The sequence below is a fragment of the Bos taurus genome, chromosome 7 (genome assembly GCF_002263795.3).
Source record: "Bos taurus isolate L1 Dominette 01449 registration number 42190680 breed Hereford chromosome 7, ARS-UCD2.0, whole genome shotgun sequence".
NCBI classification, from domain to species: domain Eukaryota; kingdom Metazoa; phylum Chordata; class Mammalia; order Artiodactyla; family Bovidae; genus Bos; species Bos taurus.
The window spans coordinates 3,937,214-3,958,186 of NC_037334.1; the positions used below are offsets into that span (position 1 = coordinate 3,937,214).

Consider the following 20,973-nt stretch of genomic DNA (forward strand, 5'->3'; position numbering starts at 1 on the left):
GTGCCCAGGGTGCCCCCTTGCCCATAGCTATCCTGCATCAGGCTGTGCTGCCAGCACTGGCCTGTCCGCACCCGGGCAGCACAAGGCCTGACAAAGGAAGCCCTGGATAAATGGCACAGCACTGTCGCAGCTGGCACCAGGCTGGACACTGTGGAGTCACCCACTGACCACGGTTTGTGTGGCTGTTGTCCCGACTCCTTACTGAGAAGCACCTCCTGCCCCATGAAGTGAGGGCCGGCACCTTACCCGCAACGCTGTGGTGAACTGGGCTTCAGCGTTGTCCATGCAGTTGACAGAGACACAGTACAGCCCCTAGAAGAAGATGGTGCCAGGGCTCAGAGCCACATGCGGCTCGCCTAGGGCTGCACCCAGGCAAGCCTGACAAGAGACTCTACCGAGCCCGCTGTATCTGAGCTTTACCCTGACCATGGAGAGGAAGACGGCATGCTTCATTATTCCTGCCTCCTGGGACCTGAGTCAACTTGGACTTATGAGATGCTTGTCAGAATGAAGTCCACGGGGAAGGTTCTAAATCCTGCCTGGGGTGTTGGTCACAGGGATGGGGCTGGGGGCGGGCAGCCCTCACGCACTCACCAGCAGCGTGTGCAGCTGTGCCGCATGGTTGGAGAAGAGCCGGGGCGACTGCTGGCACAGCTGACAGACCTGGGAGATCTGCAGGGAGACAGCATGTCTGACATCACTGTAACGTGGGACCCAGGGCCCCAGCAGCATCGAGAAGAGGCCCCCAAAGCCAGTGGGGGTACCCGCATACCGCCCAGTCTAACCTGGGCATAAAGTCCCAGCAGAGGTGCCCACTGTGAGGATGTTGCCCCTTGTCTGGTTCTCCGCCTCCTCCCTTTGCAGCCTGTGTCTTAGTCATATAGTACCTACATCCTCATCAAGGACCCCATGCCCTTTCAGGAAGGTGGGTGTCAAGGATTACGGATCACTGGGCAGGAGGGGTGCTAGAATTGCCACCAGCAGACTCTAAAACCCCAGACCCCATGTTCCTTGGGCACAAGAACTTGTAGGTAAAAACCTGATGATGTCCATGCAGGCTCATGGCTGGCCAGGTCACGTTCTCCCCAGTGACACCCTCAGGACCCAGCCTTCCCCTGCTGCGTGCCCGCGGCCCCAGGGCCTACCTCCTGCAGCGCAGTGGCCTTGTGTCCTGTGACGAGCCGGCACATGATGATGTGCTCCAGCAGGATCACTTGGAAGGAGGACAGGATGGGGCTGCAGTCGAGCACTGGGGGCGAGAGGCAGGGGTGAGCCCCTGAGGCACGTGAGGAGACCACACCAAAGAGACAAGACCCACGTCCCTGCCTCCTGCGGGCTTTGAGCCCTCCCGCCACACAGCCCCTCAGCTGCTCGGGTCTGAGCCCACCTGCTCTGCCGGGCACTGGCCTAGCACCCAGTCTGTCAGCTTATTTGGTGCTCACGGCACCCTCAGGCAAGGGGGTCCATCTCCCTGTCCAGGTGAGGAATCAGGTTCATAGCCAGGTTTTGGTGACCAGAGTATTTTAAAAGCAAGAAATTCCTAAAGGGATCTGTTTTCCATCCTCAACCTGCACCTCTGCCCTGACCCAGGTGAGTGCTCAAGGGCACGCTGGGCACCAAGGGTTCTAGAAATGTTGAGGTTGCCCAGGAGACTAAGCAACAGGCTTCAGACAACAGTGGGGGGGACCACAGCTTCTGGCTGTTCCAAGCGGCTGTCCTCACACTGGAACCAGACAGCACTTTCCCAACTCATCTCAAAGAAAAGAACAGTAGTCCCTGCGAAACTGGGCTCTCTGGCTCCTCCCCAGCAGCACTGACAAGGGCACAGGGAGTGAATAGGGTGAACGGGGCACAAGCCAGCCAGGGACACGCGGGGCTCTGGTTTCCCACTAGTCAAAGGTCCTCGATTACCCAGGATGGATTAGTCAAGAATCCCAGAAGAACCTAGGACCCCCAGAGGATCTGCTGTCAGTCAAGTTCCAATTCTGATCTCACCCTAAGCACAATCCACATTACAATACTGATAAGCGACAGCAAAAGCAGCCACCGCCTTTCAGCTGAGCCCTGCTGTCCCCGCAGGTTCCGGTGGAGTCCCACTAACCCTTGTGACTAGCTGTGCAGTGAGGGTGATAGGACAGAGATGCTCCAAGTACTCACCCAACCTCCCTGGGGAGCAAGGATCCCGTCCAGGCCTGGCACGGCTCTGCCTGAACCTGATCATCCCTATCTGCCAACTGTGGTGTGAGACCCATGGGGCAGGGACCCATGCTTCAGTCTTTCAAAGTCCTCCAGGCCCAGCACTGGCAGTGATGGGCGGGCTGCCCACCAGGGGGCTACTCGACCCAGAGCCCCACAGGGCCTGACTTACTCTTGAGCTTCTCCAGCTGCATGAGGGCCTTGTCTGTGTACTTCTGCGCCTTCTCTAGGTAGCCAGCTTGCATGGAGTGCATCACAGTCACCTGGGGACAAGGTCAGATGGTGGTGGCCACTGAAGCCCTCTCCTCTCACCCGGGCCGCCAGGATCCGGCCCCTGCAGGGACTCACCAGGTAGACAAGCACGCACATGTGCTCCTTGGGCAGCCAGTGGAAGAGGTCAGCAGGGTTGCTGGGTAGGATCTCGTCATCGTGCAGTGTGGAAATGGTCTGGATACACTGCTGCAGCTGCTTCAGGCATGGCTTCACGCTCTTTACCTGCAGCAGGCACACAGCACTGCACACCTGACCACCCATCTGCTCCTACCAGGTGCCAACACCCTTAAGAGGCACGTACCCACAGTGGCGCTACCCAGGTCCTGCCTGCCTTGTCCCATCCCAAGGCCCTGCAGGCCGTCTCCGCAGCTGTCAGCACCCTGTAAGGGTCTGCTCTGCTTCTATGCGTTGAGTGAAGTGCTCAGCCCAACAGGCAAAGGTGGGTGTAGGTGGGGGAACCAAGGAAGTGTGGCCGGTGGGGAGGGACAGGAGGCAATTGCAGAACTGATTTCTCAGTCAGAGGCCCATCCAGCACCTGCCTGCTCCCCAGCAGCCGTCACGTGGGAGGCAGTACACACCTGCCCGGCATCTAGGTAGTGGGTCACCTGGAGCACCAGGAAGAAGACACGCAGAGACTCTTTCTGGATGGGGTTCCCTTGCCAGTTCTCAACTATCTGCCCACAGAGGGTCAGCAGTGGGTGGACTTCCTGCAGCTTGCGCTCCATCAGCAGCAGCTGTGGGGAGAGGAGCAGGTGCTGGGGGCTGTCCGGGTGCAGGGCTGCCACCCACCTGTCCATGCACTGTGTAACTGCAGGCACCTCAAAGGGGGGGCACAAGGCCAGGCTGGAGCCCAAGTCCAGGCAGCTCCAACCGAGCCGGCTCCCCCGCCAGCACAAATCCCACAGCCTGGAATTGGAGCTTTGTCTCTGAATCCAGCTGGGGGACGGGGAACAGGGTCTGCCTCTCATGGCTACCTGCCATGTGCGAGGGTCTAGGCAACTGCTGGGCCATGACATGGCAAGCAGGCAAAGCCTTGGCAGACCCTGGGACCCAAACTCATGCCCCCACACCTTATCCTGCCCAGCCTCCACTTACCATGCCTTTGCTGAGCAGGAACAGTGCCCTGGAAAAGAAAGGGGGCGTCAGGGAGGCCCAGGCAACCCCTAGGATGACTGCCACCTCAACATTCCCAGGGACCTAACCCCTGGGGCAGTTAAATGGATGACAATGGACCCTGGCCAATAAGCGTGCTCTATTTTGTTCTATTTTCCTTTAACTTTTTTCTTGTTTAGAGACTCATGAGGTTCAAAAGCTCAGAATGCAGAAACAGGTGCTCAAGAAAGCACGGAGTGAGGACTTCCCTGGTGGTCCAATGGCTAAGACTGCTGCTTTTAGGAGCAGCTGTGGGGCTGCGGGCCCGCCAGTCTGTGCAGAGTGCCGACGTGCTGCAGCTGACACCCCGCCAAGTGGGCACGGCTCAGTGAGGAGACTGAGGAGCACGGGGTCCCAGTCACACAGGGAGACGTCGACACTCCCGGCCACCTGCCATCCTTTGTTGTTACCTCACAGCATGGACACCCGAGGGTCTCCTGCCTGACTGCTGAACTCTAGGGTCTAGAACTTCACGTCAGTGTTGCCATATTATCACCTCACTAGGCCTCACATCTGAGATCAGAAGTTCTGTGTCAGGAGACCCGTAGGCGCCATGCCCTGGTGCAGCCCACCCCAGTTACCTGCCCACAGTGGTACAGAGGCCCGTCTTGAGGACACTTGTGAAGATGTGCAGTGTGCCCCCATCCCCGTGCCCTGCAAGTCGCTGCGTGTCGCCCTGAACCTAGTAATGGCTGCAACATGAGGAGGACAAGACGGGCCAGGCGCACAGTCCAGACCACGTGACAGTGTCCATCCCAGGCAGGGTGGCTGAGGGATGAGTCTCCGAACTCTGGAGAATAGACTTAGGAACTGTTCTGTCCCAATGACCCCACGGGACCAGCTTAGAGTCTGTGATACAGAATTTTTCACAATCCCCACACACACAACAGAGTAAGAGTGCTGCTCCAAGGAGCCTGGAATCCTACTACAGAGGATTCTTCTCTTCCGGGTACAAAGAGACTGGCGCCCTCCAAGAGGGTGCACGGTGAAGCACTGGTGGCCTCTGACCCCGACCCCGACCCCAGCGCACTAGCCTCCAGGTAGTTTAAGCCGTGTCACGCACAATACGAACCCATGTCCATTCTGTTACACAAATGTCCTCTTCCTCTGTCCCCTGTTGTACACCTAAACACTCCTGGGCGTCTGAATGGGGACTGGCTGCCAACCATGCTGCCCACGGGACCTACAAGCACCATTCTCACCCCCACCAGGAAGGGGATCACCCAGGACATCACACGGGCCCTTTTTATTTCAAGAGATGCTAGAAACATGCAAGTGCTCACAGTGCTGAGAACGCCAGCTGCCCCTCACCCTCACAGCCAACTCAGCAACTTCTCACTTCATGCATCGGTGGGGCAGAAGCATCTCTGGGCTGCCTGAATCTGCATGTCTCTTACTATGGATAAGGGTGGTCATCGTCTCACGCTGAGATGCCATTGCTATTTGCTGTCCACGACCAAACTTCCCCAAGTGGGCGGAGAAAGGGCCCGAGGATCGGTGCCTACCGTGTGTACTCAGAGCCCACCACCCGGGCATACTCGGCCCCCACACCCAGCAGGTCGCAGGCCGACACGAGGTCCTTCTCAAGTGTGTGCAGTTGCTGAGAAAAGGAGAAAAGAGCAATGACCCTCACTTCCAAACCACCAGACTTACCATATCTGACCTGCTACCTTGCAAGCAAGTTACACAAAACCTCCCCACATCAGCAAAATTGCCTCAGTATCAGTTCTGAGCTAAATTAAGCATATTACCTCATCAACACTAATTGCTTTGGGTACAGAACTCCGCTTTGTCTACAGCTTAATGGTGCACAGAGCCAGCAGTAACACTAACAGGCACAGACCCCTGAGGGCTGTGCAAATATGTCTGTGTGCTTCGCAGGTCACCTTCAGGGGCCGGTCACTAGGGGAGTAGCCAGAGGAGCCTCAAACAAGAAGGGCCTCTTTCAGGGGTAAGTGTCTGTGGGAGTTTCAAACTCAGACTGAAAGGCAGGGACCCCTGTGGGGCCTCAGCTGAGAGCTTGGGCTCTGCTCACGGCACCCAGCTACTCTGTGACCTGAGGCAAGTGACTCACTACCTCGCCTGCTTCCTCCTCTGACGAAAGGCACAAAAGCACACGGGAGGATTCAAGGATGGCAGCGCACGTGTGGGGCGGGAGGGCGCCTGGAGAGACGGCAGCCGCTCAGGCTAGGCGAGCTCTCCTCAGCAGGGGAGCCTCTGAGCCAAACCCTCCTGGCATTAAGAGGCTCCCCCAGGGAGCAGGTGACACTGGCAGCCAAGGCCCCACTGTGTGCACAGGCAGGTGATGGGGCTTCATCACGGAGGGCAGGCGAGAAGTGGCTGGCAGGCAGGCTGTGTCAGGGTCAGAAGGGGCTAGGGGCTGGCCAGAGACAGGGCGGTATGGGCAGAGCCGGGATGGAGAGGCATCTCCAATGAGTCTACCTGGCCTGCAGGCTCCTCCACTGCGGCCAGGGAAGCCCAGCCCAGAGAGCCGCCCACCCAACTGGCACCCGTGCACCTGGTTAGGCCCACAGTACGCACAGCGAGCTGGAAGAGCAGGCGGCAGTGCCAGTACGGGGTCTGCTGGGAGATCTGGATGGCTTTCCGCAGCAGCGGCTTTGCTGCATCCACGGAATTCTGAAAGGAAACAGTCACGTTTAAGGAGGAAAAAGCAAGCTGGATTCCTTCTGCAGCAGCTGCGGACCCAGAAGGCCATTCCCAGACACACTTACCAAAGGATTTGCTTGATTTAAAAAGAAAAGATATTTTATTAGCCTCACCGGCTAGGAAGCTTTTCGCATTGATCTTAAAATAATTCCCAATTCAACTAAACTCAAAGTAGCTTTAGTTCAAATTCCTGAACAGTCAAATTGATAACAATTACCATCTTTTCTGAACTGTAACCAGAGAGAGAGGCCAGGGGCATGAAACAGGGGTCACTGCTCAAAGTGGAGAAAGGCAACTTTCAGTTACACTTGATATCAGAAACCAGCCTCAGCTAAACTATGTGAACTTGTTCGGGAGTTAATCATCTTTAGCCCAGGAACAAGGCTGCTGTGCAACAGTCCTCCATAGAAAAAGACTCTGCTAGTCTTTGTCAGCAAGTGGTCATCCATGGCTGCCCTGTACCACATGTTCAGTTCAGTTCAGCCGCTCAGTCATCTCTGACTCTTTGTGACCCCATGGACTGCAGCACGCCAGGCCTCCCTGTCCATCACCAACTCCAGGTGTGGAAGACGGGAAAATTATGCAAAGTCTTAAAAGCCAGAAGGGAATCCACTCCTGTGACTCCCAATCTGCCACTGTGCCTTCACTATAGGGAAAGGGGGTTTGCTTTCAGAAGCCTTTATATGTTCTTACCTCTTGACAGTATAACTCGGACAGAAGACTTGCTGCTTCAAACTTAACATCTTCAAACTGTGTGATCTAGTGATGTCTCGTTAAGGAAGTAGAGACACTACAAAATGGTCAGTTTAAAAGGGCCACAGTTCAGCATTCTGACGCTGTAAAGGCTGGCTGGATGAGCACATCCCCGTCCGCTCTAAAACCGCAAGTTCACGTATTCCCCTAATAATCCCTGAGCTTGCTGCTGGCTGGGGTGGAGCTAGACGCTGTGGCATGAAGAGGAGCAGAGCACCCAGGAAGAAGCTGCTGGTCTGAAGGGATGCTCCAGGGCATCTGTGGGGCAAAGCCCAAACCCAAAGTGTGCATTATAAGCAGAATTCAAGTTTATAACGCATGTTTTTATTTAGAAGGAGCTTTCCTTAGAGGGAATAGTACCAAGGAAAGGATACTTGCTGTGATATCAACCACTGAAAGAGAAAGAAAAAAAGAGTTAATTCTCAAACAGTGAAGCAGCTTTGCAGTGCTTAACTGGGTCCACTTCGGGGTTCACACAGGTTGTCCTGTCACCAAAGGCTGCAGGTGTTCAGTTAAGTGGGAAGATGGCCTGCTCAGCTTGAGAAGTGGGCTTGCTTTTCCTCTAATCTAGCAACCGTGGTGTGTCTGGGGGAAAGGGAACATGTACGTGCTCCCCTACTGATGGGCTTCCTGTCTTGCCAGGCTCTGGAGTCAGAACTGGAGCTCCCTCTCAGGAGCACAGAAAGGCCACCACATGCTACTTACTGCGGTACACCCACAGCAAATCATGGCACAAGAAATCAATTTAATACAATTAGAAAGTAGTTCTGAGGGTTAGTCTTTCGTGGGGAAGGGACATATAAAACATGTTTGGAAATGAGCAAAGTTAGCCTCAGAGGGGAGGGAGGAGCACCACAGAAGGACGGGGGTGGGCAGCGATGATTCTGAGATCTGAGCTCACCACCTCTGCTCACGCGCATGCTGGTACGCGGTTCAGATAATGACAAGGTCCCACGTGGGGATAACTGTGCCGTGGAGTTTCACATTCCAGCAGGAAATGGTGCAGTCCCAGGGCAGTCTACCACACCACCACCATGACCATAGTCTCTCAACCATCTAAGACACAAGCACACACCTGACGCAGTTCCTGCTGATCCGCTCATCCTGCAAACATTCTCAGAGCTTTAGTGGTTGCTGGAAGGATGCAGAGGGAGGAGGAGGAGGAGAAGAAAGAGGAGACAGAGGCTGAAGGCCCATGGATCTGTTGCCTGACAGGGAGAAAGGCTGGTGAGGCCAGGGGGGCAGCCCTGGGCTAGAGATGTTTCTGGGGCTGAGTGAGTAGTGGCCAGGGAAATCACCAAAGAGGCTGGGGATGACTTGGAGCTGGTCTGGAGACCAGCCCCTGAAAGACACAGGTGGGCCAGGAGGGGGAGCTAATAGGAGCGGGTGAGAGGGACAGAGGAACTTAGAACATTGGAGAGTCACTGGGCTCCTGTCTGTCTCTGTCTCCCATACTCTCTCTCTCTCTCACACACACACGTGCATATAGAGCCCAGGCAAAAGGCACTCTGCAACCAGACCAAGTGTCCCCTCCCAAGGCAACAAGGCCTGGAGGAGCTCAGGGTCCCCAGAGAGACATGGGCAGTGCCTGCTGCCATGAGTGTGGCCCCAGAGTGAGGCTCCTTGGTTGGAGGCCATCTACAGAGACAGTGAGGACAGGCTCAGCTCCAGCCACGTGTGTGATGTCACAAAACTGGTAAACACAGAAGTAGGGACTTCGTTCTACAGAAGCCACTCCTTCCCACTCAGCATTCAGCAAGAGATGCTCACTCCTGAAGGCCACCAATTGGGAGGGACAACTGGAGGAAACTGTGTGACTAAAAGCTGGGTTAGGGACATGCTAAGACCTGGTCCAACCTTGAGATTCTGAAGTTCCACGACTCAATGTCCACATGTAAGACCTGTCTTGGGCAAGGCCTTCATGCTCAAGGGGAGCCCTTTAAAGAGAGTACACGGTGGATACAAACACACACGGGAAGCACTTGCCTTTCACTTGGAGCTCCGCGTGGCTTGCTCTGAACAACCCAGACGGGTAGCCAAGGCGGAGTGGGTAAAGCCACCACGCACAGGAGTTTCCACGTACAATCTAGCCATACCTCAGAACCTGGCACAAAGCTGACTACACCTGAGTGTCACTGCCCCCCAAGAGAGATGAAGAGGGCAACAAGACGAGGTGACACTCTTCCAGTGGACTGAAGAAGCCTTCTTTTTGAGTCTGTGGCCCAGGGATGCTCTCCTCACCACACAAGTCCAGTTCAGTTCAGTCATTCAGTCGTGTCTGACTCTTTGCGGCCCCATGGACTGCAGCATGCCAGGCCTCCCTGTCCATAACCAACTCCTGGAGTTCACTCAAACTCATGTCCATTGAGTCGGTGATGCCATCCAACCATCTCATCCTTTGTCATCCCCTTCTCCTTCTGCCCTCAATCTTTCCCAGCATCAGGGTCTTTTCAAATGAGTCAACTCTTCGCATGAGGTGGCCAAAGTATTGGAGTTTGAGCCTCAGCATCAGTCCTTCCAACGAATATTCAGGACTGATTTCCTTGAGGATGGTCTGGTTGGATCTCCTTGCTGTCTAAGGGACTCTCTAGAGTATTCTCCAACACCACAGGTCAAAAGAATCAATTCTTTGGTGCTCAGCTTTCTTTATAGTTCAACTCTCACATCCATACATGACTACTGGAAAAACCATAGCTTTGACTAGACAGAACTTTGTCAGCAAAGTAATGTCTCTGCTTTTTAATATGCTGTCTAAGTTAATAGCTTTTCTTCCAAGGAGCAAGTGTCTTTTAATTTCATAGCTGTAGTCACCATATACAGTGATTTTGTATAAACCAAAATAAGTCTCTCACTGTTTCCCCATCTATTTGCCATGAAGTGACCGGACTGGATGCCATGATCTTAGTTTTTTGAATGTTGAGTTTTGAGCCAACTTTTTCACTTTCCTCTTTCTCTTTCATCAAGAGGCTCTTTAGTTCTTCTTCACTTTCTGCCATAATGGGTGGTGTCATCTGTGTATCTGAGGTTATTGATATTTCTCCCAGCAATCCTGATTCCAGCTTGGGCTTCATCCAGCCCAGCATTTTGCATGATGTATTCTGCATGTAAGTTACATAAGCAGGGTGACAATACACAGCCTCGATGTACTCCTTTTCCCATTTGGAACCAGTCTATTCCATATCTGGTTCTAACTGTTGCTTCTTGACCCGCATACAGATTTCTCAGGAGGCAGGTAAGGTGGTCTGGTATTCCCATCTCTTTAAGAATTTTCCACAATTTGTTGTGATCCACACAAATGCTTTGGCATAGTCAACAAAGCAAAAGTAGACGTTTTCCTGCAACTCTCTTGCCTTTTCAACGATCTAACGGATGTTGGCAATTTGATCTCACTGCACAAGGCATACTCCAAATCCAGGTGAGGAAAGCCCACAAGAAACTACGTCCATGGTGGGCACACTGAGAAGGGACACAGCCAGAAGCCACCATGCCTGCTCCTCCAGTGTTTTGCCTGTGCTGCCGGGCCCAGGCCTACATGGGCCCATCAAATGTCTTCTCATGTAGAGCCTTTGTGTGGTCAGCGTCTATTCAGCAGACACTCAGGCTGGACTCCACTGACAGCTCTCTTCTCCGGCCAGATGTGTCTGTCAGGGATCAGTTTCTGTCTGTGCCAGTTCTCTCTTTTCTGACCTAAGGGTTGGAGAAAGAGCATCACACCCCTCTGGGGCCTTGAGTGGCCATCAGGAGAGCCAGGAAGTAAGATGTCCAAAGGCTTAAGACTCAAATCTTCTGGAAGGCCTTGTTTGTCAGCATAAGAGGATGTCAGGACCACTGCTCTAGGAGCCAGAGGATGAAGTTTGAGATGTGGACCCCCATGGGAGTCAGCAACACTCCAAGTCCTGGAGGAGATGGATCCTAGTGGTCCTTGGCATCCATTTCCCAGAGGCACAACCTGCCACTATTCTCCCATGCATGCAGTGTGGCCCTGTCCCACACACAGATGAGGGCCGCTATATAAAGCCCCATAATGTTCCTCCTCATGTGCCCCCAGTGCTAACGTAGGCTGGCACGTGGCAGGTTCTCAGGAAACATTTGTTGCACAAATGATGACTTTATCTAGCATCACCAGGAAATGAGGGTTTCCCACTGTACAAAAAGCCACAGAATTGAGGCTTACACTTTATAAACACAGAATTTCAAATACTAAATGGCATCAAGACATCTCAGCTTCAAACATCACTGCTTCTTGCTCAGGCATCACTGTCAGTGACACCTGGAGCTGTCCCCATGAGATGACCCATTCCTGAAGCTGTAGGACAGCTCCATGTCAAGGTGAGCCAGTCACTTCCGAAGGCTTGTCAGTCAGAAGTCAATCAACTCACTCTGCTTTTTTGTCTTTTTAAAACTTGCAACATACATTCATAATCAGAAACCTATAGACAAATATGTCCATCTCACAAACAAAAGTTTGTAGGATACCTTACCCAAGGTTGCTACCTCATCATATGTTTTACTTTGTAACATTAAAATATAGTTTTTATGTCTTCTCCCTTGTCATGGGAAAGCAGCCAAAGTTAAGAGCCCCTTTCACTGCCAGGCAGCTTGCAGGCGTGAGGCAGAGAGGTGAACGATCCTTCCAGAAGCCTCTGGGATCACCTTAGGGTTCTCAGGGAAAGCAAGGGTCACCACAGGGCCAGCATGCACCCTGAGGGGTGGAAGGGCTGCGATCAGCACACCTCTCATTCCTTAGAACATTCACTTCAGAGTTGAGAGTGGGTTTTTTGTTTGTTGTTTTCTTTTACAATTTCTGAGCACCTAAGTTTATTAGAGGGGATTACACATGCAAATAACAGAATTTGGCTCCCCAAAATATGGAATGTTTCATGAATTTGTTTGTCATCCTTGCACAAGGGTCATGCTAATCTTCTCTGTATCATTCTAATTTTAGTACAGGTGCTGCTGAAGAGAGAACAAGGCTGTGAGTGTTTTAAGGCTTAAAGAATAGCAAGAAGAGATAAGAAAGCCTTCCTCAGCGACCAATGCAAAGAAATAGAGGAAAATAACAGAATGGGAAAGACTAGAGATCTCTTCAAGAAAATTAGAGATACCAAGGGAACATTTCATGCAAAGATGGGCTCGATAAAGGACAGAAATGGTATGGACCTAACAGAAGCAGAAGATATTAAGAAGAGGTGGCAAGAATACACAGAAGAACTGTACAAAAAAGAGCTTCACGACCCAGATAATCACGACGGTGTGATCACTGACCTAGAGCCAGACATCCTGGAATGTGAAGTCAAGTGGGCCTTAGAAAGCATCACTACAAACAAAGCTGGCGGAGGTGATGGAATTCCAGTTGAGCTATTTCAAATCCTGGAATATGATGCTGTGAAAGTGCTGCACTCAATATGCCAGCAAATTTGGAAAACTCAGCAGTGGCCACAGGACTGGAAGAGGTCAGTTTTCATTCCAATCCCAAAGAAAGCCAATGCCAAAGAATGCTCAAACTACCACACAATTGCACTCATCTCACATGCTAGTAAAGTAATGCTCAAAATTCTCCAAGCCAGGCTTCAGCAGTATATGAACCGTGAACTTCCTAATGTTCAAGCTGGTTTTAGAAAAGGCAGAGGAACCAGAGATCAAATTGCCAACATCCAGTGGATCATGGAAAAAGCAAGAGAGTTCCAGAAAAACATCTATTTCTGCTTTATTGACTATGCAAAAGCCTTTGACTGTGTGGAACACAATAAACTGTGGAAAATTCTGGAAGAGATGGGAATACCAGACCACCTGATCTGCCTCTTGAGAAACCTGTATGCAGGTCAGGAAGCAACAGTTAGAACTGGACATGGAACAACAGACTGGTTCCAAATAGGAAAAGGAGTACGTCAAGGCTGTATATTGTCACCCTGCTTATTTAACTTATATGCAGAGTACATCATGAGAAACGCTGGACTGGAAGAAGCACAAGCTGGAATCAAGATTGCCGGGAGAAATATCAATAACCTCAGATATGCAGATGACACCACCCTTATGGCAGAAAGTGAAAAGGAACTAAAAAGCCTCTTGATGAAAGTAAAAGTGGAGAGTGAAAAAGTTGGCTTAAAGCTCAACATTCAGAAAACGAAGATCATGGCATCTGGTCCCATCACTTCATGGGAAATAGATGGGGAAACAGAGGAAACAGTGTCAGACTTTATTTTTGGGGGCTCCAAAATCACTGCAGATGGTGACTGCAGCCATGAAATTAAAAGATGCTTACTCCTTGGAAGGAAAGTTATGACCAACCTAGATAGCATATTCAAAGGCAGAGACATTACTTTGCCAACAAAGGTCCGTCTAGTCAAGGCTATGGTTTTTCCTGTGGTCATGTATGGATGTGAGAGGGGACTGTGTAGAAGGCTGAGCGCCGAAGAATTGATGTTTTTGAACTGTGGTGTTGGAGAAGACTCTTGAGAGTCCCTTGGACTGCAAGGAGATCCAACCAGTCCATTCTGAAGGAGATCAGCCCTGGGATTTCTTTGGCGGGAATGATGCTGAAGCTGAAACTCCAGTACTTTGGCCACCTCATGCGAAGAGTTGACTCATTGGAAGACTCTGATGCTGGGAGGGATTGGGGGTAGGAGGAGAAGGGGACAACAGAGGATGAGATGGCTGGATGGCATCACTGACTCGATGGACGTGAGTCTGAGTGAACTCCAGGAGTTGGTGATGGACAGGGAGGCCTGGTGTACTGCGATTCATGGGGTCGCAAAGAGTCAGACACGACTGAGTGACTGAACTGAGCTGAACTGATACCAAATTTTTAATCACCAAAATGTGTAGAAAAAGTTATCAAATGCAGTTCCTCTGGGACGGGAGCACAGCGTTTAGGAGCCAGCCTGGCCTCGCAGCGTATGACCTTGGCTACAGGCAGCCCAGTCAGTACCGTCATCAGCAAGTTGGAAGCGGTCTCGACCTTGTGCGTTTGGTGAGGATCCAAAGAGACAGTGCTCCAAGAAGCATGATGTGGAAGGCACCAACAATGCTACAATTCCTAGGCAGGAACAAGAAGTAGAGGCTACTGGGGAAGCAGGGGTCAAGTTGCTAGAATCACGAAGTGATGGTTCCTAAATACATTTAACAGTCTAAAGTCAGAGGAGACCCAGAGAATGCGTGGAAAAAATGGAAATGCAAACAGCAACAGGCACAGATATTATTCTGTGGAAATGCTTAACACCAAGTTATACAAATGCAGCTTCTGCACCAGGCTCTGCTCCTGACTGATGTGGCATAGAATTTACCAGGACACGGTCATGATCCTAAAGCCGAGGTCGGCAACCTTTGGGATCTAATGCCTGATGAGCTGAGGCGGAGATAATGTAATAATAACACAAATGAAGTGCACAATAAGTGTAATGTGTTTGAATCATCCCCAAACCAGCCCCCTGTCCCACCCTAGTCCATGGAAAAACTGTCTTCCATGAAACCGGTTCCTGGTGCCAAAAAGGCTGAGGACCGCTGTCCTAAAGGATGAAAGATTTGCTTCAGCTGTGCCTGATGATGAAAGGCCCAGAAGTAAGCCCTTTAGGGCCTTCAGGGTAAAAAAGGAAGCTTTTAATCACTTGCCGGGAAGGTAGCTATAGACTTTCTGGCTAAACCTGGAAGCAGAATGAAGGAGTGTCTGACTGGCACAGTTTGGAGCAGCTTTCCAAGTCAAACAACCACTAAAAAGTAGCCCCACTGAAACTACACAGAGAAACCAAACCAGCATTAACACAGACACTGCAGTTAGAAAAGCACATCGTCCAGAGGATGACTGCCCGGATTACAGCAAACAACGGAAATCCATTCCAGAGAAGAGGCGTTTACTCCTCTGCGGCTTTCAAATCAGGGAAGTATAGGGATAATGACGTATGTTCCATGTCAAGAGATAAAAGTAATATAATCAAAAGCAAGAAAGTTAAGGGGGAAATAAACACACATTTAAATACAGAAATGTAGATTCTCAACTCCACAGTGGAAGCACAAATGACTGAAACAGAACTGTCTACAAATGGAGCTGTCTGCTTGAAAAACAGTGAATATGACAAGAGAAGACTGAAAATTCACAGAGGGAGAGGTGTGCAGCAAGAGGAAAGATAAGAAGGCAAAAATGAAATGAAAAAGCACAAAATCTGACAGAATCTGCAGAAATGACTTCGTAAATTATCTAGGTAAGAGATTTCTGGGTAAAGCAAAATCCCTTATAATCATGAACAATTTAGTGAAGTCCCAGGGGAGCCAGGAATTCTGTTGATACACCCACATCACTGCCATATCATAATCAAAAGGGAAGGCTCTCCGGTGAAGTGTCTTGTTGTGTACCCTAATAGTTACGGTCTGCTGAGCAGACCCAGGGACTGAGACAGCCAGCAGGTCATCCAAAGGCCTGTAGAGGCAGGTACCCCTGGGAACCAATGGCTGCAATTTGGATAAAGTTGCAAAGGATAGAGTGAAACACCCTCCATGCCTCAGAGCTCTTAACGAATGAACTGATGAAACATATGGGTGAGTTTATTACACATTCCTCTTGGAAAGCTTACAAACACAGTGGAGGAAACAGAAATAATAATCGAAACATATATACACACACACACACACAAACAAGGTTAGTCTCTTATACAGAAAGCAAAAGATGATGAAAATAATAAGATAAGGAAGATATATGTGGTACCAAGTTTAGAGATCAATTAAAATTTTTACCTATAGTACACATATGATTCTTTACCTAGTAAAGAATGAAAAAGAAGAAAAAAAAGTTGACAGCTGCCTGATTTGGAAAAAATGCACAATTAAAAAGAATGAAGTTTAAAGAAAGCATGCTTGCACTGTGATACAAAGGGAGATCAGAAACAACCACAGAGGGCCTCCCTGATGGCTCCTTGTGAAGAATCTGCCTGTCAACGCAGGAGACATGGACTCGATCCCAGGTCTGGGACGATCCCATATGCCTCAGGCACAACTAAGCCCCTTTGCCACAACTATTGAGCCTGTGCTCGAGAGCCTGGGAACCTCAACTACTGAGCCCACACACCCTAGAGCCTGTGCTCCGCAAAAAGAGAGCCCACAGCAAAGAGAAGCCCACACACTGCAACTAGAGAGCAGCTCCCACTCTCTGCAACTAGAAAAAACGCCCACACAGCAATGAAGACCCAGCACAGCCAAAAATAAATAAATAAAACCGTAAAAAAAAAAAAACAACCACAGAAAGAGAATGGTACAGAGAATGGCATTTTACCTGAAACCTGGACAAGCTTTCAGCTGGGGATGCACCTGACAGAGAAAGGGATTTATTTCCAAGTATAATGACAGTGAGCTACAGAAGTTATATTGTGGCTCTGTGGAAGACCCCATAAGATTGAGGGTTCTATAAAATCAAGGGAAAACTCTCCACAAGGGGAAGAACTTAAATTACAGGTCCCAAAACCAAGCAGCTACAAAGAAGCAATCTAAGGCATGGTTCCTTCCCCTCAATAGCACTGAGTGGGCAAATATATGACAAGGATGATACATATAATAACTACGAACCACTGCGAGCAACAGGCTGAATGGAAAGAAGTAAAACTGTCACTGTTTGCACATGACATGATACAATATACAGAAAATCCCAGAGATGCCATCAAAAAATACTAGAATAAAGGAATTCAGTAAAGTTGCAGGGTACAAAATTAATATATAGAAATATATTGTGTTCCCATGCATTTAATAATGATCAGAAAAATAAATTAAGAACACAACAGAAGTAAAACTCTCACTATTTGCAGATGACATGATCCTCTACATAGAAAACCCTAAAGACTCCACCAGAAAATTACTAGGACTAATCAATGATTATAGTAAAGTTGCAGGATATAAAATCAACACACAGAAATCCCTTCATTCCTATACACTAATAATGAGAAAACAGAAAGAGAAATTAAGGAAACAATTCCATTCACCATTGCAATGGAAAGAATAAAATACTTAGGAATATATCTACCTAAAGAAACTAAATACCTATACATAGAAAACTATAAAACACTGGTGAAAGAATCAAAGAGGACACTAATAGATGGAGAAATATACCATGTTCATGGATTGGAAGAATCAATATAGTGAAAATGAGTATACTACCCAAAGCAATTTACAGATTCAATGCAATCCCTATCAAGCTACCAACGGTATTCTTCACAGAGCTAGAACAAATAATTTCACAATTTGTATGGAAATACAAAAAACCTCGAATAGCCAAAGCTATCTTGAGAAAGAAGAATGGAACTGGAGGAATCAACCTACCTGACTTCAGGCTCTACTACAAAGCCACAGTTATCAAGACAGTATGGTACTGGCACAAAGACAGAAATATAGATCAATGGAACAAAATAGAAAGCCCAGAGATAAATCCACACACCTATGGACACCTCATCTTTGACAAAGGAGGCAAGAATATACAATGGATTAAAGACAATCTCTTTAACAAGTGGTGCTGGGAAAACTGGTCAACCACTTGTAAAAGAATGAAACTAGAACACTTTCTAACACCATACACAAAAATAAACTCAAAATGGATTAAAGATCTCAACGTAAGACCAGAAACTATAAAACTCCTAGAGGAGAACATAGGCAAAACACTCTGCGACATACATCACAGCAGGATCCTCTATGACCCACCTCCCAGAATATTGGAAATAAAAGCAAAAATAAACAAATGGGACCTAATTAAACTTAAAAGCTTCTGCACAACAAAGGAAACTATTAGCAAGGTGAAAAGGCAGCCTTCAGAATGGGAGAAAATAATAGCAAATGAAGCAACTGACAAACAACTAATCTCAAAAATATACAAGCAACTCCTACAGCTCAACTCCAGAAAAATAAATGACCCAATCAAAAAATGGGCCAAAGAACTAAATAGACATTTCTCCAAAGAAGACATACAGATGGCCAACAAACACATGAAAAGATGCTCAACATCACTCATTATCAGAGAAATGCAAATCAAAACCACTATGAGGTACCATTTCACGCCAGTCAGAATGGCTGCAATCCAAAAGTCTACAAGCAATAAATGCTGGAGAGGGTGTGGAGAAAAGGGAACCCTCTTACACTGTTGGTGGGAACGCAAACTAGTACAGCCACTATGGAGAACAGTGTGGAGATTCCTTAAAAAACTGGAAATAGAACTGCCTTATGATCCAGCAATCCCACTGCTGGGCATACACACTGAGGAAACCAGAAGGGAAAGAGACACATGCACCCCAATGTTCATCACAGCACTGTTTATAATAGCCAGGACATGGAAGCAACCTAGATGTCCATCAGCAGACAAATGGATAAGAAAGCTGTGGTACATATACACAATGGAGTATTACTCAGCCATTAAAAAGAATACATTTGAATCAGTTCTAATGAGGTGGATGAAACTGGAGCCTATTATACAGAGTGAAGTAAGCCAGAAAGAAAAACACCAATACAGTATACTAACGCATATATATGGAATTTAGAAAGATAGTAACAATAACCCTGTGTACGAGACAGCAAAAGAGACACTGATGTATAGATCAGTCTTATGGACTCTGTGGGAGAGGGAGAGGGTGGGGAGATTTGGGAGAATGGCATTGAAACATATATAATATCATGTATGAAACGAGTTGCCAGTCCAGGTTCGATGCACGATACGGGATGCTTGAGGCTGGTGCACTGGGACGACCCAGAGGGAGGGTAGGGGAGGGAGGAGGGTTCAGGATGGGGGAACACAGGTATAACTGTGGCGGATTCATTTCGATATTTGGCAAAACTAATACAATATTGTAAAGTTTAAAAAATAAGATAAAATTAAAAAAAAATTTTTTTCTCACAAATTTAATTAACAAATTGAGCAAAAGTTATTATGAATCATTTTGCTTGACGTTTACAGAAATACAACTGGGAAGGCAGGAATGATCTGAATAAATAGCTAATCTTGGTTAAATATGAAAAAAAAAACCCACAATACCATTTACAGTTGTATCAAAAAGAATAAAATAGCTATGAATAAATCTAAATAAGGAAGTAAAAGACTTGCTCTTTGAAAACGCAAACATTCAATGAAAGAAATTGAAGACTACAGAAATGAATGGAAACTATACTGTGCTGGTGAACTGGGAAGACTGATATTCCTAAACGAGCATACGACCCAAGTCAATCTACAGATTCAATGCAATCCCTCTCAAAATACCAGCAGCATTTTTCACAGAACTACAACAAGTGATTCTAAAAACTGTATGGGACCTTCTCCAGTGGCTCAGAGGTAAAGGATGTGCCTGCCAATGCAGGAGACAAGGGTTCAATCTCTGGTCCACAAAGATCCCACATGCCTTGAAATAACTAAGCTCGTGTGCCACAACTATTGAGGCTGTGTTCTAGAGCGCGGAAGCTGCAACTATGGAGTTCACGTGCTGCAGCTACGGAAGCCTTCCTGCCTTACAGTCTGTGCTCTGCGACGAGAAGCCACCACAGTGAGAAGCCCATGGACCGCAACTAGAGAAGAGCAGCCCCATGTCTCCACAACTAGGGAAAAGCCCGCACGCACAGCAATGAGGATCCAGCTCAGCCAAAAATAATTTTTTTTTAATTGTATGAAAACACAAAGGACCCTGAAAAGCCAAAGTAATCTTGAGAGAACAACACAGCTGGAGGTATCATGCACCATGATTTCAAATTATACCACAAACCTACAGTAAAAATAGTATGGTATCCACACAAAAACAGATTCATAGGTCAATGGAAGAGAAGAGACAAGCCAGAATAAACCCACACTTACACAGCCAATTAATCTATGAGAAAAGAGGGCAGAATACAAATTGGCGAGAAAAGACAGTCTCTTCTATACATGGTGTTAAGAAAACTGGACAGCCATAAGAAAAAGAATTAAACTGGACTACTTTCTCACTCTACATAAAAAAATAAACTCAAAATGAATGAAAGACTTAAATTTAAGACCTGAAGCCATACAGTTCTAGAAGAAAACATAGGCAGTATACTCTCTGATATCAAAAACTTAGCAGTATTTTTTGGATGTTTCCTCAGGCAAGGGAAAAAAAAAGGAAAAAACAAACAAATGGGACCCAGTTAGTTGTTCAGTCGTGTCTGACTCTTTGCAACCCCATGGACTGCAGCACGCCAGGCTTCCCTGTCCATCACCAACTCCCGTCGACTGCTCAAACTCATGTCCATCAAATCAGTGATGCCATCCAACTATCTCATCTTCTGTCGTCCCCTTCTTCTTCTGCCTTCAACCTTTCCCATCATCAGGGTCTTTTCCAGTGAGTCAGTTCTTTGTATCAGGTGGCCAAAGTATTAGAGCTTCAGCATCAATCCTTCCAATGAATATTCTGGACTGATTTCCTTTAGGATTGCTGGCTGGATCTCCTTGCAGTCTAAGGGACTCTCAAGAGTCTTCTCCAACACCACAGTTCAAAAGCATCAATTCTTTGGTGCTCAGCTTTCTTCATAGTCCAACTCTCACATCCACACATGACTATCGGAAAAACCATAGCTTTGACTAGATGGACCTTTGTTGGCAAAGTAATCTCTCTGCTTTTTAATATGCTGTCTAGATTGGTCATAGCTTTTCTTCCAAGGAGCAAGCATCTTTTAATTTCATGGCTGTAGTTACCATCTGCAATGATTTTGGAGCCCCCCAAAATGAAGTCACTCACTGTTTCCACTGTTTCCCCATCTATTTGCCATGAAGTGATTGAACTGGATGCCATGATCTTAGTTTTTTGAATGCTGAGTTTTGAGCCAACTTTTTCACTTCCCTCTTTCGCTTTCATCAACAGGCTCTTTAGTTCTTCGCTTTCTGCCACAAGGGTGGTGTCATCTGCCTATCTGAGGTTATTGATATTTCTCCTGGCAATCCTGATTCCAGCTTGGGCTTCATCCAGCCCGGCA

At 48.2% G+C, this 20,973-nt stretch overlaps 1 protein-coding gene and 1 non-coding gene across 3 annotated transcripts in view; both read right to left on the bottom strand.

The window, feature by feature from the left end:
• The window catches only part of MAU2 (MAU2 sister chromatid cohesion factor), a 39,053-nt gene that overhangs the window by 10,522 nt on the left and 7,558 nt on the right, over nt 1–20,973 (bottom strand). For both annotated transcript variants that reach the window (XM_005208473.5, XM_002688519.7), the window contains exons 2-12: nt 7,416–7,433; nt 6,982–7,047; nt 6,163–6,258; nt 5,127–5,221; nt 3,565–3,592; nt 3,048–3,203; nt 2,545–2,691; nt 2,369–2,459; nt 1,146–1,249; nt 595–672; nt 247–312 (exon numbers count right to left, since the gene is read on the bottom strand). In XM_005208473.5, the coding sequence (XP_005208530.2) occupies nt 247–312; nt 595–672; nt 1,146–1,249; nt 2,369–2,459; nt 2,545–2,691; nt 3,048–3,203; nt 3,565–3,592; nt 5,127–5,221; nt 6,163–6,258; nt 6,982–7,047; nt 7,416–7,433 (945 nt within the window). The remainder of the gene's footprint in view (nt 1–246; nt 313–594; nt 673–1,145; nt 1,250–2,368; nt 2,460–2,544; nt 2,692–3,047; nt 3,204–3,564; nt 3,593–5,126; nt 5,222–6,162; nt 6,259–6,981; nt 7,048–7,415; nt 7,434–20,973) is intronic.
• On the bottom strand, nt 11,904–12,010 carry LOC112447571 (U6 spliceosomal RNA). Its single transcript, XR_003035771.1, has one exon. It is a non-coding gene; the product is annotated as a U6 spliceosomal RNA (small nuclear RNA).